Genomic DNA, 16,271 nt, shown 5'->3' on the forward strand with positions numbered 1-16,271 from the left:
AAAAGACTATGGGATGCTGACACAATTACTGCCAGGCAATGTAGGTGGTGTTACCCTACAGTTGAGACACTGTGCTCCTGTCAGTTTGCAAGTAACATGTTTGAGATTGTCACTGATTTTCAGGCTGTATTTTGAGATACATTTCATGGAGGTTGCCCTCCTCCTCTGCCACTTCAGAAAAATTGCTATAATAATGTAAAATGTAAGTTTAAAAAGCTTACTAACTGCCCTGCTATGTGGTTGTCCAATGGCCTCCATTCTTTTTTGCATGGCAGCTAGTTGCAAAGTATGGTGACTGTTTCATTTCCCATTTTGTGGTCAAAACTCCAAAATACTCCTCTTCATTATAGTAGTAGACACCTTTATCACAGTATGTTATCTGTATTAATACAGAAACTCGTTTCCCAACTCATCTAGAGAGTTTTCATCATGCAATGAGAAAAAAAAAGACACTAACATATTTTAATCTCTCTGAAATTACTCAGCGATTTAATTAATTAGCATAACTGCACGGACCGCAAATACACTACCTTCTGTTCTAACCTATGTTGGGATCCTGGAAAGTGATCTTGGCCCTTTTGTGCAGTTCCACCTCCGACCACAGGTGGCAGAAGCACCCCTCCCTCACTCGCAGTTTTCGACCGTGATTCTGTCTCTGTCAGAACCAACCAAGTCAGTGTGGAGAGGGTGTGAGAGCCATAGAGACGATAGGCCTGTGGCCAGGCTTGCTTCTTTAAAGGAATGCTGTCCCCTGAAATTAGTTACTTTAAAGCACATTATAAGTGCGTAAACGCCCACGCGTGGTGCGCTGCTGTAAACCTCCCAGGGCCAGGCTCTCAAGAGTCCTGGCATTTTCTCCTTCCCGCCCTCAGGCAGAGAAAGGTGCGCTCCGGCCTGCGGAGGCTCAACCCGGAAGCCGCCAAAGCCGCCCCGAGGGCTGTGCTCGCCTCTTCCGTGCCGCACCGAGTCCTTGGGCTCGCCGTGTCATCCTTCCTCGGTGGCCACGGGCCCATGGGCCTCCATGGCGACGGCAGGGGCCAGGCCCGAGGGCGGGTGGCCCGAGCGGGGCCGCGGCGCTCCGGGGGCCTCCGCGGCGGCGTCGCGGTGTTCGCGGCCGTGGCCGCCGTGTTCACCCTCACGCTGCCCCCCTCGGTGCCGGGGGGAGACTCGGGTAAAGTACTCGCAGAGTCGTCTCTCATGCCCCTTTCTCCTGGTCCTGGAGCGGCGAGGGGCCGCGGCTGGCCCGCAGTCTTGGCATTATGTCTGGTCAGCTCCGGCCCTCCATGCACCCGCCTGTGCCCGTCGCAGGGTTTGGTGTCCCAGAACCACTGGCCATTCCTGTAACTGGTTTCTTTAATCCTAAGGCTTTCGAAATCAGGTTCATTATTGGTTTCGCCTGATGGGGCTTAACAAGCTCTCCACTTCCCCAGATCATTTTTCTGGTTCTGAGTTTTTACCTTCCATTCTTTTTTAGTTCACAAAATATTACTTACCGAGTCCTTGTTTCAGAAAAATGAATAATAATAGTGGTGAACAAATTTCTTGGAGAGTATTCTAGTGCGGTTAAAGACAGTACACAAGTTACTGAATGAACAACTACGTGTTAAGTGGCGATAAAATTATAGAGACAATGGGAGAAACGTGATTGAGAGTGGGGGTCCTTCAGAATGGATAGTCAGGAGAGGCCTCTGAGGAGGTGATATTTTAGTTGAAACCTGAATGTTGAGAAAGAACCAGCATGCAGAATATTTGGTGGAGAGCCCTTTAAAAAGCAGAGGCCAGATGCGACTTAACTCAAGCTGCTTTTAATTAAAGAGAAAAGCATGACTGGTGGGCCATTTCAGTTATTTTGTATTTGAGCCGAGAAACATGATCTAGGTTTTGGTTTTTTTGTTGTTTTGATTTTTTTTTTTTTTTTGACGGCTGGCCGGTTTGGGGATTCGAACCCTTGACCTCAGTGGTGTTATCACCGAGCTCTAACCAACTGTGCTAACCGGCCAACCATAGTTTGGTTGCTTTTGGTTTCGTTTGGTACCAAATTAAGTGGCCATCAAATAATGCCTTATAACGGCCAGTAATTTTGTCAGAATGGAGCTGTAAATTCAGGTAGTGAATATGTGCACTGAAGAAACTACTAGTTATCTTTTGCTGCATAACAAGTTACTCCCAAATTTAGTGGCTTAAACAGCAAACGTTTATCATCGCACAGTTTCTACAAGTTTCTGTTTTCTGGGTGCAGTTTAGCTAGGTGTCGTTGCTCAGGACAAGGTTGCTGTCATGGTCTGGGTTGGGGCTGCAGTCCTCTCAAGGCTCAATTTAGGGAGAATCTGCTTCTAAACTCAATCCAGTTCTATGGCATATGCGTCTCTCCATAAGATAGCTGACGTCTGTCAAAAGAGAGATAGGTCACCTCTCTCTGACATCTCTGTTGTATTTTATCCTAGTCTTGGAAGTGACATGACACTGCCCTATTTTATTCATGGAGGTTAGTCAATAAATCCAGCCCACATTCAAGGCAGAGAGGATTTCACAAGTGAGAATACCAGGAATTGGGGACTATTGGGAGCCACTTCAAGGCTGCCCACTACGTTGAGGATCCTTGATGTTCCATTTCCAAGTCATTACCTTTTTTCCTTCAGTTCCTATTTAACAAGTAGAGATAGTGTTTCATTAATGGAGTAAGAATGGAGTTACCATATTTCCAAGATTTATATTAAATAATAGAAATATCTTCATAGTTGTAAGAGTTTTGACATTGCAGAGCATTATTCAGAAGTTAGCTAGTTCTGTTGTTGAAAAAAAAGATTGTCAGCTACTTATCATGGTCATTTGAGCCTGAATTATGGGGGTGGGATGAATAATAATACTAACATTTATTGAGCATTATATGGGTTGTTGTTTTAACCCTCCCAGCTTACCTTATGATGTAGGTACTATTATTACATTTATTTTTATAGTTCAGAAAACTAGGGCTAAGCTATGGCCAAAGTTGAACCGTGAAGTAAGGGCAGTCAGGGAAAGAATCTAAGATTAACTTTAGATAATGTTCTTTTGTAACCTCTGCTCTTTGTCAAAGAATTTCATGAAATTCTTTGTTAAATCTGCCATCACATATGTGGTGATATTTAAATTCTATTTAAAATCTATGATTGTTGCCTTGTCCTTATTAATACTGTATTTTTCCCCAAAAGAATAAAGTTACAGTCTATGGTCATACCATCCTGAATGTGCCGGATCTCATCTGATCTCAAGCTAAGCAGGGTCGGGCCTGGTTACTTGGATGAGAGACCACCTGGGAATACCCAGTGCTGTAGGCTTTAAAAGAAAAAAGAGAGAATAAAGTTATGTTTTCATCTTGCCTTACCTTAAAGATATTCTTATTTGTTTAGTTCGATACTAAATAGTGGTTCCTTCTAATATCTTTATGTTCATTTTTGGGAATGATAAACTGTTTTCCAAGTATATGCCAGTATGGAAAATTTGTTTAATCATGTCTTTGATAATTTTGTTTACATGTTGAATGTACTGTTCTCCTTAAATGTTTATAAAATGTATTTTCTGTCAATAAACAGAATACACCTCAAAACCATTAAAAAGCATGTATTCTTCTTCCTGATAAGTCTTAGATTGTACTCCATAAATCCATCACATTGTGGATTGCCAAAATTATTTTTTGCACTACTTGTACTTGACACATCTGGTTCATTTATGGGTAGGAGTGTTCATGGTCCTTGGAGGAAGGGGTTGGGAATCTAGCCTTTTCTAAATTAGCTTATATATGTATTTTAAAGATACTGTCTTTAACAGACTTGATATGACAATATAATAGTATAATTAATATAAAAAAGTGTAATATAAAAGGAGCTGGTTTTTGTAAAGGTTAAGTGTCTGCTGACAACTCTGAGTGTGCCAATTCATGTCCCAGACAGCAAAGCTGAGGTTCTCAAACTTGAATGGACTTCAGAATTGGCTTGGGAAACTTGGGCCCCAAGGCCAGAAGGTGTTACTAGATTAGGGAGTTTTGGGATATGGTCAAGGAATCCTAAGTTTTAAAAAGCACCCAGATAGTTCTGATGCAGGTAGTTGTAGGACGTGATTTAGAGGAAACACTAGTGGAAAGGGTTGGGAGAAAGCAAGGACTCAGGAGGCTTTGAGTTTTTTGGTTTTTTTGTTTGTTTTTTGTTTTTAACTTCTTCCTCTTTTCTCTTTATCACATTCAATTTAAGAGAACTGTTTCCTTGTAGCTTTTTATCAACGATACATTTATAAACTTTGAATAGTGGCATCTTTTCTATTTAGATTTTAGTTTAACATTTGATAAGAATTGATGGAAGTTTGTCACATTCCAGATTTATCTTTATGGCAGCAAAACTCCAGCAAAGAATAACAGCATATTGACTTTTTAATCAGTGGTAAGAAGAAGTTAGAGAAAATAGGCTATTTTTCTTGATATTAACTATAATTAATTCTACATGCATTTTAAGTGGAGGAGAATGAATATTGACCTTGAAATTTTGAACTTATGGTGTGCTTCATCACACAGAGATATAAGAACAAAACACTGATGAAAAACAGTTTGGGACTGAAGACAAGCACGAACTCATTATGGAGTGAAACTAAAAATAATATCCTTGACAGTTTTACAAAGGGAATAATTCTTCCAAACATTCTTAGATAATAGATAATTTCCTTAAAAAGGAGTGTTTAGGATATAAAAAATGCCTTTGATTTCTAAGATGTCTCCAGAAAATCCTTAAGTAATTGACTTAAGTGAACAGTACCTGTCATTGTGTGCCCTTATGGGGTTTCCATGAGGTGAACAGTCATTCACCTAAGATAGGGGTGTCTGAGTAACAGGGATGACAATGTGATATGTCTTTTTGTCAATCTCTTGTGTGCAGGGCTTGAATTAGATTCTTTCTGTGTGGCCAGAGGAGAGAGAGGTGGTGGTGTCTTGGCAGGATCCTGAAATGGGTAGGATAATGTTTTTGAACTTAGTGGGAGAGAGTAATGAAAACAACTGACCAGAATATCAGGCAATCTAAATAAGTGCTAAATAGACTCAAGCAGGTTCGATGGAGGAGAAAGAAGTGATTAATGCTGCTGGGGGAGGCTGGGAAGGGAGGTGTGTAAGGAAGGGTGTCACTGAGAATGTGGCAATTGAACTAGGCCTTGAAGGATTTAAGAGAGAATGCTGGGGAAAATATTCCAGGGTGAGAAAATGAGTGAGAAGAGGTGCAAAAGAGGACCACTCCAGAGGAGTGGTGGGTAAATCAGATTTGACTGGGATGAGCATAGGTTTCATGGTATAAACCTAGCAAAGGGACCTTTAAGCTATAGAGGGCTTGAATGTCATGCTGAAGAATCTGAACTTCATTCAGTAAGCAGAGAGCAGCCACTGAGAAATCTTAGAGTAGGGATATGATCCAGCCTTTTTGTTTGTGTGTGTGTGATGGAGAATAGGTGGTGATTTAAGTGATGTCAGTATGAAGATAGATAAATTGAAGTAGAAGATGGGTGAAGTCTATAGCTATAGTCCAGGCCAGAGAGGATAAAGTTCTAAATTGTGACTGGGGCAGTAGAAATTAAAAGCAGAATATTGATATCTATTGCAGGATAAAAAATAGACATTAGTACATTTCCTAAACGGTAATAGTAACTTTCACAAATTATTTATCAATATTGATTGATTTCTTACATTGCACTATACTATGATGTACAGGGTTGAGTCAGAAATAGTCCCTGTGCTCTGGATGCATAAGATATTAATGAGTAGGCATTGAATTACTGCATTATAATTTTAGAAATAATCAGTGGTGAGGAACTATAGAGGACTATATAAAGAATATAACTATTTAATGGCTTGAAAAAAATGTATTATGATAGTTTACCAAAATAACCGAGAGTTAGTAAACAATTGGAAATTATTTAAAGACTCCCAATGTAATTAATGTAGAGAAGGTATCCAAATGACAGTGTTATGTTAGTATGGCACATTTTATGGAGTGTTCAAACCTGAGAAGTCTGCACATTTTACATATCGTATGGTTGCATCTTATAGACTGTTTTGTGCTAAATTCTTCAGGGATAATCCAGTGTATTACACTAATGCTCCGTAACAGTATTTGTATATTTACAAGTGAATACAACTTTCAGGAGGGAAAACTACCATTTTTAAAAATCAGAATTCACCTATACTTCTACTGACCAGTTATTAAAAACTATCAAAGATAGTTTGTTCAATAAAACCTAAGGGAGAAAATATTCTTAGACTATTTCAAGCTGTTAAATCTCTACAGATTTATAGTTTTATCCAGTCAAATTAATGCAAAACCCCAATGCAAGCATTTGGATTTTGAAAACTTTGGAGGAGTGTCATTTTCTAATAGTAATTATTGGTTTTACATTATTTTTTCACAGGGGAACTGATCACAGCCGCACATGAGCTTGGAGTAAGTATTAGTTTTATTGTTTAATCAATGCTCTCATTAACAGTTTTAGGAATTAAGAAAGTTTAATTAAGCATGGAGTAAAGTAGATTAATTTATTTTCAAACCCCAGTTTTTAGTAACTTATAAGTACAGTACATGACAATTTACTTTAAGTTTTAAATCCAATTAAATTAAATTATAAAGCAAAGTCTTTACTATATATACAGTAGCTGGCTTATTATCACCCCAAATTTTGTATAAGCTGTGGAGAATAAAGCAAATCGGGTTAACAGTTTTAATAAGTTTATTATTTAATAAACTTTATTATGGTGCATGATCCCTTTAGGCAAGACCTTACGACTGTCAGCATGGTGGTAATCCGATAGCAGTGTGGTCTTTCAACTTTCTAACCAATGCGGTATTTCAAAACCAGCTTTTTTCAATAGCCTTTTAAATGACCCTAATGTACTGTGAACCCAGAGAACAAACTGCTTAAGAACTGACAATGAAATATGTCACCCTTTCTCTAGGTGATGCACCATTTGATATATGCTGCCAAATCCACTAAAGAAAATATTTATTTGTATTGGCACAAGAGGATTACAATAGAAAACCACGATTGAAACATTTAGTCATTGGCACATAATCTTTATACTTGCCTGAAAAAGGGTTACTTTTCAATTAAAGCCAGTGTGACTCTTCATTTCCTACATGAAAACCTTGTAACTGTTGCTGATTTTTCTGTAGGTTGCCCATCCTCCTGGCTATCCTTTGTTCACGCTGGTGGCTAAACTGGCAATTATACTATTTCCTTTTGGTTCAGTTGCCTACCGAGTCAATCTTCTCTGTGGTTTATTTGGAGCAGTAGCTGCATCGTTACTTTTTTTCACCGTTTTCAGGTAAAGTAGATGATTAGTTAAAATTAATTTTTAGTAATTAAAGATGTAGATTTCTTACGGCCCAAGTACATATTAAAAAAACCTTTTGTTGCGTGGTTTCCCTAACTCATATGATTTCATTTCCTTAATTTACAGTAATTTCATATGCATTTGACCCCTCAGATGATTACACAGTTGGTTCTGCCTCATACAATAGAGTGAAGGTGTCACCAGTTCATTAGCACGGTTTTCTGGTTAGGCAGAACTAATAAGGTTTGTCATTTTATGAAGATGCAGATGGGCCAGTTTAATTCAACAATATGAAGTTCATCTTTTGGTAAATGGTAAATATTATTTAATTACTCACAGTATAGCTGATGGGCAGCTGCCTATCAGGTCCAGGGCTAATATCTAATTATTTTATATTCTAAATATAAACATGTTGTATACTTTTTGAAATGAGGTTGTTAACTAAGGAAATCAATTTTGGATGTGGTTTGAGTAACATAGTAAGGTTTCACTCTGTTTCTTTATAACTGTAGGGAAAGTAAGCAAATTAGATCTCACTTCATTGACGTAAGGCTTTCTTAACTTAGAAGTCTCCCCTGCTTTTAAAAAATTGGTCATTAGTTTAGGATATTGGTAAACTCATTTGTCCTTGATGTTTCTCTCCTTCATTCTTAGCTCGGTCTATCCTATGCCTAAAAGGATTATAGTGAAAAATACGAATTATACTAACCACAAAGGGAAAAGCTAAATTAAAACACTTTTTCCAAAAACTATTGCAGGTCTTACTATAAAAACAAATCATTGTTGTATATAAATACAGCATAATTTAAATAGACATAATTTCAAATGTCGTTTTTGGAGACTAATATTTTTTATTTGCATTAAAGTCATAATAATGCCCTTTAGCTTAATTCCCTCCAAATTCTCTTTTAATTATTTACAGAAAGGTAAAATTTAACATGATTATAACTCTACAGTTTACTTTTAAAACTATTTGTAGAAAGCTTTCAGATTCAAATGTTATAACTGTTGATCATTTACTAAATTTTTATCAGTATTATTTAATTTGTTTCTATTTCAGTCTTACAGATTTTCAGTGATAGCTAAATCTTTAAGTATGAGATATTTAAAATAATATCTCTGCTTGGATTCATTAGTGTTGTGAATACTTTCTTATTCCAAATGGCTATAATAAATTTTATTAGAATTGTTCCTTCTGAGTCTTTTATAATTAAGAATTTGTCAGTGTATCTATTGAGAGAAAAAACTGATCTTTTTTTTTTCAAATATCTAGGTTGAACAGGAAATTACCTGTTCTGCATTGTTAATTTTACAAGAACTATTATTGAGTTATTAATTTTTACAAGACATTTTGAGATAAAAACATTTAAAGAAAACCAATATTTATATTTATTTTGGTAGTTAATCTTTATTTTAGATCATTTATATATGCAGATGATAAATAAATTTTGATTTTTTCTAAAACATTTTCATATTTTTTAACATTAATTTTTGATGCCATTACACATGAGAACCACTGTAAAAATTATAAAATCTCACAGAATCCAAATAGCTTTGGACAGTAATTTTCTTTTAAATTGTCTCCATTTAAAAATAACTTTTATTAATTATTATGCTTGATTATAATAAATTTCAGATTAGCACACTAGCCTGTAACCCTTTTCTTTTAATATACAGTATTAATGATATGTTTTTATGTTTGCTGACATGTGCTTTAAATCAAAACTCTTAATATGATTAAGCTGGGTATTTGAGTGGTGTTAGTAATATAGTACTTTGGAAAAGTTGCTGTCTTTCAGAAAAGAGATCTAACAATATTATCTCTTACATACATTTCAATAAGAAAATACTTCATTATTTTGAATACAAATAATTGACAAGGTACATGTCCTTTGGGAACAACCTAGTTCAAGTGGCAAATCTGTTTTGTCTAACAATAGACACCTTCAGAAAGGAGAAGCCATCTCTATGGTAATAGGACTAACAGTAGCCTATTGATTGAGTGGAAGAAGACATTATACAATGTCAGCTGGCTTGTTACAATTTCATTTGTTGTATGACCTGAACTTAACCTTTAAAACCTTTTTTCTGTGAATATAAACCCAACAGCAGGACACAGTTTTTGTACAACCATTACAGTGACAGCTTTTTTCTAGTCCCAGCATACAGTAAATCTATTCCTTTACAGGTTGACTCCTTTATCAGAATTTGTTTAGGAGACATTTCACTACTTTATTCATTTACAGACCAAATCATCATTCCATTTTTGTTGTTGAATATTGAAAGGTTTTGATCCACAAAACAGTTTTATTCTTTCTTTCCCCCATCACTTAAGAGAACATTTCTGTACATGTAGGATTAGTGCTGACTGGTGTGCAGTAAATTAATTCTTTTAACAGGTTTAGGTTTTTTTCAGGTAATTGTTCACATGGCATTCACTATATTTAGCTCTTGGGGGGGACATAAAGGCCTTCTGTACCTTTTAAACAAAGATGGTATTTCAAAAGCAAATTTCTGTTTAAATGTGTTGATATAAAAGGCTCCATTTTTTTTTCAGTAAACATGACTTAGATTGAAAGAACAATTTATTTGTCGTTTCCAATTACTATGTAATTTTTGCTTTTCTTCCATCTTTCTCTTGCTTTTAAAAGCCGTAAGATGTCATTAACACTGCATTTTTTGTCAATCTTTCCTTATGGTTGGCAAGAACTCATTTATATTTGCTGTGCTTAATGTAGAAAGTATATGAGTAAAACAGCACATCAAAAGCTGTGTTTGTCACTGTAGTTTATTGAATTAAAAATAGTAAGATTGTGGCAGTTGTTTCTGTATGTATTTATTTACATATTGTCCCCTTCTGGGGTATTTTTAAGCATGTATTATGTTGGGGGAATTTAATCTAATAAATTTCATTTATATGAAATGGTATTCATTTTATTAATGTGTACATCTGTGTTTTTAAGGTTATGTAATACGGTTAGTGACTTATAGGAACTGGGATTTTCTCATTTAAAGCCATTGAAGTAAGTGACTTTTAAATTTGATAGTATGATATTTAAAGTATTCTATTTGAAATTCACAAATCCTATTAATATAAAGTTAAAAAGTTACAGATAATGTAAATCACTAATATAAACACCATTTAACATTGCTTAATACTTGAGTTTCAAATTATTTTCTAGAAAATATCAAACTAGGTCATATATACCAAATGAGGAAGGAGTACTTAAGTCACTATTATTAACCATCTACATGCTTACTTTTCATATATTCTGGTATCACTAAAGAAGGGAATATGTCGATAGCATGGTATAAAAATTCTTTACCTCAGGGAAAATTTAAATTGCTATGGTCTCAGATGAGGGCATATCTTGTATCATGTATTTTGGTAGTTACAGGGCAGGGAATAGATTCTCAACAGGCTTTGAGAGTCAGCATATCCTTTTCAAACTATTATGGGCCAAATGCAACAATTGAAGAATTCGTTCAACAATATATGTTGAGCAATCATGTGAATTGAAAGTAAAACTCTTTTAGCTTTTAAAGTCAAGACTCAGTGCTTATTTTAAAGAAAGTAGGACAAAATCACTAACCACTAAATAAGCTGTTTTTCAAGTGTTTTATCCAAGTGGCATAATTTCAGGAAACTTGCATAAAAACAATTTCTAACACCATTAACATTGTACAGTAATCAGATCTCTTAATGTTAAGCAGATTACCTAGAATATATGAATATTAATAATAATTAAAGATATTGAAACTGTGCTTACTACAAATAACTTATGATCGATTTCAGTAATATTTAAATATCTTCTGGCAGATTGTTTTGTGTCAGGGTTTTATTCATGGAGTTTGTAATTTTTGTAAGTTATGTATTTCTAAACATTATGTTTGTGGTAAAAATTAATTTGATTAAACTTTAGGAAAGGGAATACTTGATTCTGAGCACTGTGTCTGCTGTTCTTATAGCTTCAGTTAGGATTCCATTCAATAAAGAATAGAAAATTAAAATGCCGTACCTTAGAGAATGCAGAATCTTCTGCTTAAGAGACATTTGGATTTTCCAGCTCAAAGAGTATTTTAGATTATTGCTATAGAGAATAATGTGAAGCTCTTCCTAATTTCAGAAGTAACTATGCATAAGTAACAAATAGTCACCAAGTTTTTGTAGTTGAAGAAGAATGGAAAGTACTGGAGCATTAATTTCCTTTCAGGAGAATATCTGTCTTGATCCCTGGTTAATTGATCATATATTTCTCTCGTACTTGTATTAAAATTGCATTGACTCAGACTGCTTAAGCATATTAAGAGCTTGGTTCATTTGCATTTTCTTATAAGTAGAGGGACATATTAGGCTCAAATAGCAGCGCTTCATTTTGAAGGGAAAAAAGCAGGGCAAAAACTCTTTTTTAAGACTGTAGAGTCTTTTCTGACAGCTAGTCAGAGTTAGAATTAGTTCAAGGAAATGTTAATAATGCACTGCCTGGTCTAATCCCTTTGATATCACCAGGTATCCTCCTGTTCATGGGTTAATTGCTTTAAAAGCGAAGGCAATATTCTGAGCGGTGGGCCGCTTCACCTTTTCACAGCTGTTACCATTGAGTGACAACTAAATCCCATGTGTAAGATGAGGAAGAGCTCAATCTCCAATTGGGAGAAAATTTATGTAAACCGCAATCCCTTCAGAATGTGCGGAAGTCATAGACTTTCTTGATTTACTCTGCTTTTCCCAGAAAGCTCTATTGTTCACTTTCCTAAGTCCCATCAACCCTTTGTAGCAGAATATCACAGCGGCAGCAGATAGCTTGAAATATATAAATGCTATCATAGCTCTGATTAATAGCAGTGCTTATGAGTCAAGTCTGATAACAGTGCAGCTCTCCACTCAATTTCAGATACTGCTAATGGAATCTGTCTTCTCCAATTGTAATATGAGAAGGCCTAATTTGCCATGGAGCTTGGAGCTGTCACCAGTAGGGGATTGTGGGGTCAGATGGGAGCTGCCAGGTTTTTGCCCTGCAGCTTGTATCTCTCACTTTGAATAGAGCAGCCCCCTGCCTGCCAGTTAGCTGATAGGCCGCCGTGGGGTTTATGCCACTATATACAATAGGAAAGGGCTACATAGGCTGACTTTATAATTGTGAAGCTAGCTCATATTTCCACAGCTACTGTGCTGCATAATTTCTAATAAGTGGTTTTAACAAATGTCAGATTATGAAAAGTTTCCTCAATTACAAAAACTTATAAAACATTTAAATTGCTAAATCTGTTTCCTGCCGAGATTTTGCCACTGGAACTAGCCATCAGTTATTACAGCTGTAATAATAAATGCATATATTTCTTAAAATTACAAATAAAATTATAGATCATAACTTGTACAGATTTGCTGATTTTCAAAGCCATAAAAATAGAAAACAATCTTCATGAATTAAAATATTAAGATATACTTTATAACTTTGCATAAGAATACTTAATGTTCAATCTCGGTTGTTTATTAAGTTGGTTAATGTTGCCAATGAAAGTAGTTTAATATTCTCATTCTGTTGATTTTAGTTATTTGGGTGTTTCAAGTTTACTTCATATACTTCTAGTATCATAACATTGTAAAAATTATGTAGCATCTTCTAAGTTTTCAGTTAAAAAGGACTTAGTGTGATGACATGTCTTGGCCAGTGCCCTTGAGAATAATATGTTGAAATATGCTTTTAACCAATTTTAGTTTTGCTACTGAATGCTAAGAACACTATCAAGATTGAGTAACAAGCTAGTCTTGAGGTCTTGTGTGTTTTTACATATTTCAAACAAAATTGACTAAAATCTGTAACTTGGGAGTTGCTTTAAACTAGGCTGTACCTCAAGAAGGTGTTGCCTCCCATCATGCAGGTTATTTGACACACCATGAAAACTTAGTAAATGTAAAGTAAATGATGGTGATTCCTATAAAGCCCAATTCAGTGTTTTCTTTTAGATATTCAGGTATAAGTTGTGGGGTATAATAAAATGAATTGTCCTAAACCTTGAATACCTTTGTCATTTATTAGGTAACACATAAATCTTAATTCTAATGGAAGTTGTGTGATTACATTTTATTTATGGAAGCTATTCATAATCTTATTCCCTCCATTTCAGTTGTGTTTTTTTTCCTTTTTAGAGGCTTTGAAAATTTTTTCCCAATTTTATTTAGTGGTTTTAAATCAGAAATAATACTTTATACTTTTCCTATTAAAGTACTGGTGGTTAATATTTATGTAGCTAAAAGTTCAGGGTAGAAACAGTTGTCCTTTTGATTGAATCTTATAAAACAGAGCTAACCTTGGAAGGATTTTATATGAAATGACAGTAAATTTTTATAAAATGTGGAAAATTTGTACAAAATTTTAAGGATGGAAATATTTATAATTTTTTTACATCTAATGGTGGTGGTCTCAGAGATATAACTTTAATATGCCATGTCCTAAATTATTGATTAATATTCATTAAATCTATACTTGAAAATGAAAAGATTTAGACCCTACTGCTCTCTAAATGATCACTGGCTATAATTTTCCCACAGAACGCCTGACACATGCTAGATTCCCAGTACATATTTATTGAAAGAATGTTAAATGAACTGCCCCCAAAAGAAGGTTGTTTAGCAACGCTTAGGTTTTCAGTAGCTTAGCTCTCCAGTTTAACTATTTTCCAGGTAGACAGGAGAGTTACATACATGGTGTTTATGTGAATGAGCCAGAAGGGAACATTTATATCATTTTCATGAGCAAGACTGAGAAAGATCAGAACATGGAAGGATGTGTGTGGTAGATTTGCTGTTGATTGTATCCTGTTTTACTATACTTCTTCACTGTAATCCATTGTACTTTTTTAGTTTTAAGTATGAATTGACACTAATAGTAATTTATGAAACAGTTATGCTCAGATGCTGCATTGTGGCCTGTGTACTCGAATTCCACTTATTCCAAATAGGAGTAATCAGTATAGATGGAGACTAGTGTACTCTCCATGTTGGATTTTTTGCATGCAAGTAACACTGAAGACAAATACATTCATGAATTTTATGAGGCACATCAAATGTGTGTTTGGAAAGAATTTCAGGTTTCTGTTATTTGCCTTTTGATTGAGGGTTAGACAAACATGTGACTACACATGAAAATCAAATACCGTGTAGTGGAAAGAAAAATATACCTTATCATCAATAGCAAACCTATGTCGATGGTGTAAATTGTAACCTCCTGATTTATCCATTGTGTCAACAAATGAATAGTATTTCATCAGTGAGAAAACTACTACACAATCAGTGACTTTCTTATGAATCTTATCTAGGTCTCATGGATTTTGTGGACAAAAAAAAAGAAGGCAGTTATGTTTCAACCAAAGAATTCTGATGCTCACATTTGTTAGCATGCTCTTAATAGCATCATATCTTCCTTACCGTAGTGGAGAATTTCTGTCATTCACATTTTCTGGGTGAAATTTTAAACAGCCATACTGTCTGTCATGCTCTTGTGTGTCTTTTCTCATTGACTAAATACTGTGCTCTACTGGAATTTGAACTCTGATTTTAGTGTTAACCCAAGTAAAAAACAATTAGGAAGATTTATTTACTGCAAATATTTTACAAAATATATTTTATATTTAAAATATAAATTTATTTATATAAAATAAAACATACTTTTATGACTTGGATTTGATATTTTGAATCTTCTTTGCTTTCCTTTGTTAGTATAAGACTTAGAATTAAGTATACCTCTTTAGCAGTATAAAAACTTGATTTTGATTACAGATATTGGCATGTGACTGTATTTTACAATACAATGATTATGTTATTAAAATTATCATAGTAATGGTGGTTGAAATGAATGATCTTTTCTTCATATGGCCTCATACAATTTTATCTTTCTGTAAGTTAGGTTAGATTCTAAAAATACGTATTTCATTTGGAGCGATACCTCTTTTGACCTTGCTCTATGAGTCTCTGTAAGAATTAGATTGAGAATAGAAAACATTTTTTCTCATATTATATCTAATTAGTCATAAAGTGTTTTTAAGTTAAAATGGAAAATAGTCTAGACTATTTGCAGTCTGTTAGTGAGTTCTGGTGTAGAGTTCTCATTTTATTTACAACCTCATTTGAATTTCTCTTTTTTTCTCTAGTTTGCTATTAGTTTGGTTGAAGTGATTTAATCTGTTTCAGTAGAAAAATGTATGTCCTTTAATTTTAATGAGCTGATTTTAAGATTCCACTTTAGCATGTTATTAACTTCTTAGTTGTGTTTTCAAAACATAATAATCAAGCATATTTATTCAAAAGAACAAAATGAAAATTGAAAGTAGGGCTCCATTTGTGCCAAGTAAAAATACAATGTCTGTGAGTAGTTGACAATTGTTTTATTTTCTTATTTTGTGGGGGTTACTTATAAAGGTGGGCTGTGACCAGATCATGAAAGGTCTTGTCCATCGTGATGAAGAGCTTATATTATGTTTATGATTAAAGGGGAGTCATTAAAGGTTGGATGCAGAAAAGTGTGAGATCAGATGTGTTTTGGATCCCTCACTCTGGTGGCCATGGTGGGCATGTGACTGAAGGCAGACAGCTTATGATGCTATTGGATTGGTTTGAGCCTGAGATGATGATGATAGCCGAAATAGGGCAGTGGTGGTATGGATGGAGAGAAGAGGATGAGTTTAAAAAATATTTATGAAGTAAAATTGGCAGGATGTGCTACGTTTGACAGGGAGAGAGAAGGAAAGGAAGCTTTGATGATGACTCCCAGGTCTCTTGACTTAGATAACTAGGTAGATAACGAGAATCACTAAAATAGAGAAAACAAGAGCAGGAATTATTTTTAGGGAACAGGATAAGAAGTTAATTTTGCACATGTTGGCAGAGTATGTAGAGTGAGAAGAGCAATCGCCTGAGGATGAAGAGAATGAA

At 34.9% G+C, this 16,271-nt stretch overlaps 1 protein-coding gene and 1 pseudogene across 7 annotated transcripts in view; both read left to right on the forward strand.

Annotated features, from left to right (window-relative positions):
- The first annotated feature begins 942 nt into the window (after nucleotides 1–942).
- TMEM260 (transmembrane protein 260) overlaps nucleotides 943–16,271 on the forward strand; it is a 57,353-nt gene continuing 42,024 nt past the window's right edge. For 6 of the 7 annotated variants that reach the window (XM_063090775.1, XM_063090778.1, XM_063090781.1 and 3 more), the window contains exons 1-3: nucleotides 943–1,171; nucleotides 6,421–6,452; nucleotides 7,179–7,330. In XM_063090775.1, coding sequence (XP_062946845.1) covers nucleotides 1,012–1,171; nucleotides 6,421–6,452; nucleotides 7,179–7,330 — 344 coding nt within the window. In that variant the 5' untranslated portion in view covers nucleotides 943–1,011. Of the gene's footprint in view, nucleotides 1,172–4,937; nucleotides 4,975–6,420; nucleotides 6,453–7,178; nucleotides 7,331–16,271 lie in introns of those variants that run through there. The other variant, XM_063090777.1, reaches the window with a different exon arrangement.
- Nucleotides 3,204–3,317, forward strand: LOC134374219 (5S ribosomal RNA; annotated as a pseudogene).

This window comes from Cynocephalus volans, chromosome 3 (genome assembly GCF_027409185.1).
Source record: "Cynocephalus volans isolate mCynVol1 chromosome 3, mCynVol1.pri, whole genome shotgun sequence".
NCBI lineage: Eukaryota > Metazoa > Chordata > Mammalia > Dermoptera > Cynocephalidae > Cynocephalus > Cynocephalus volans.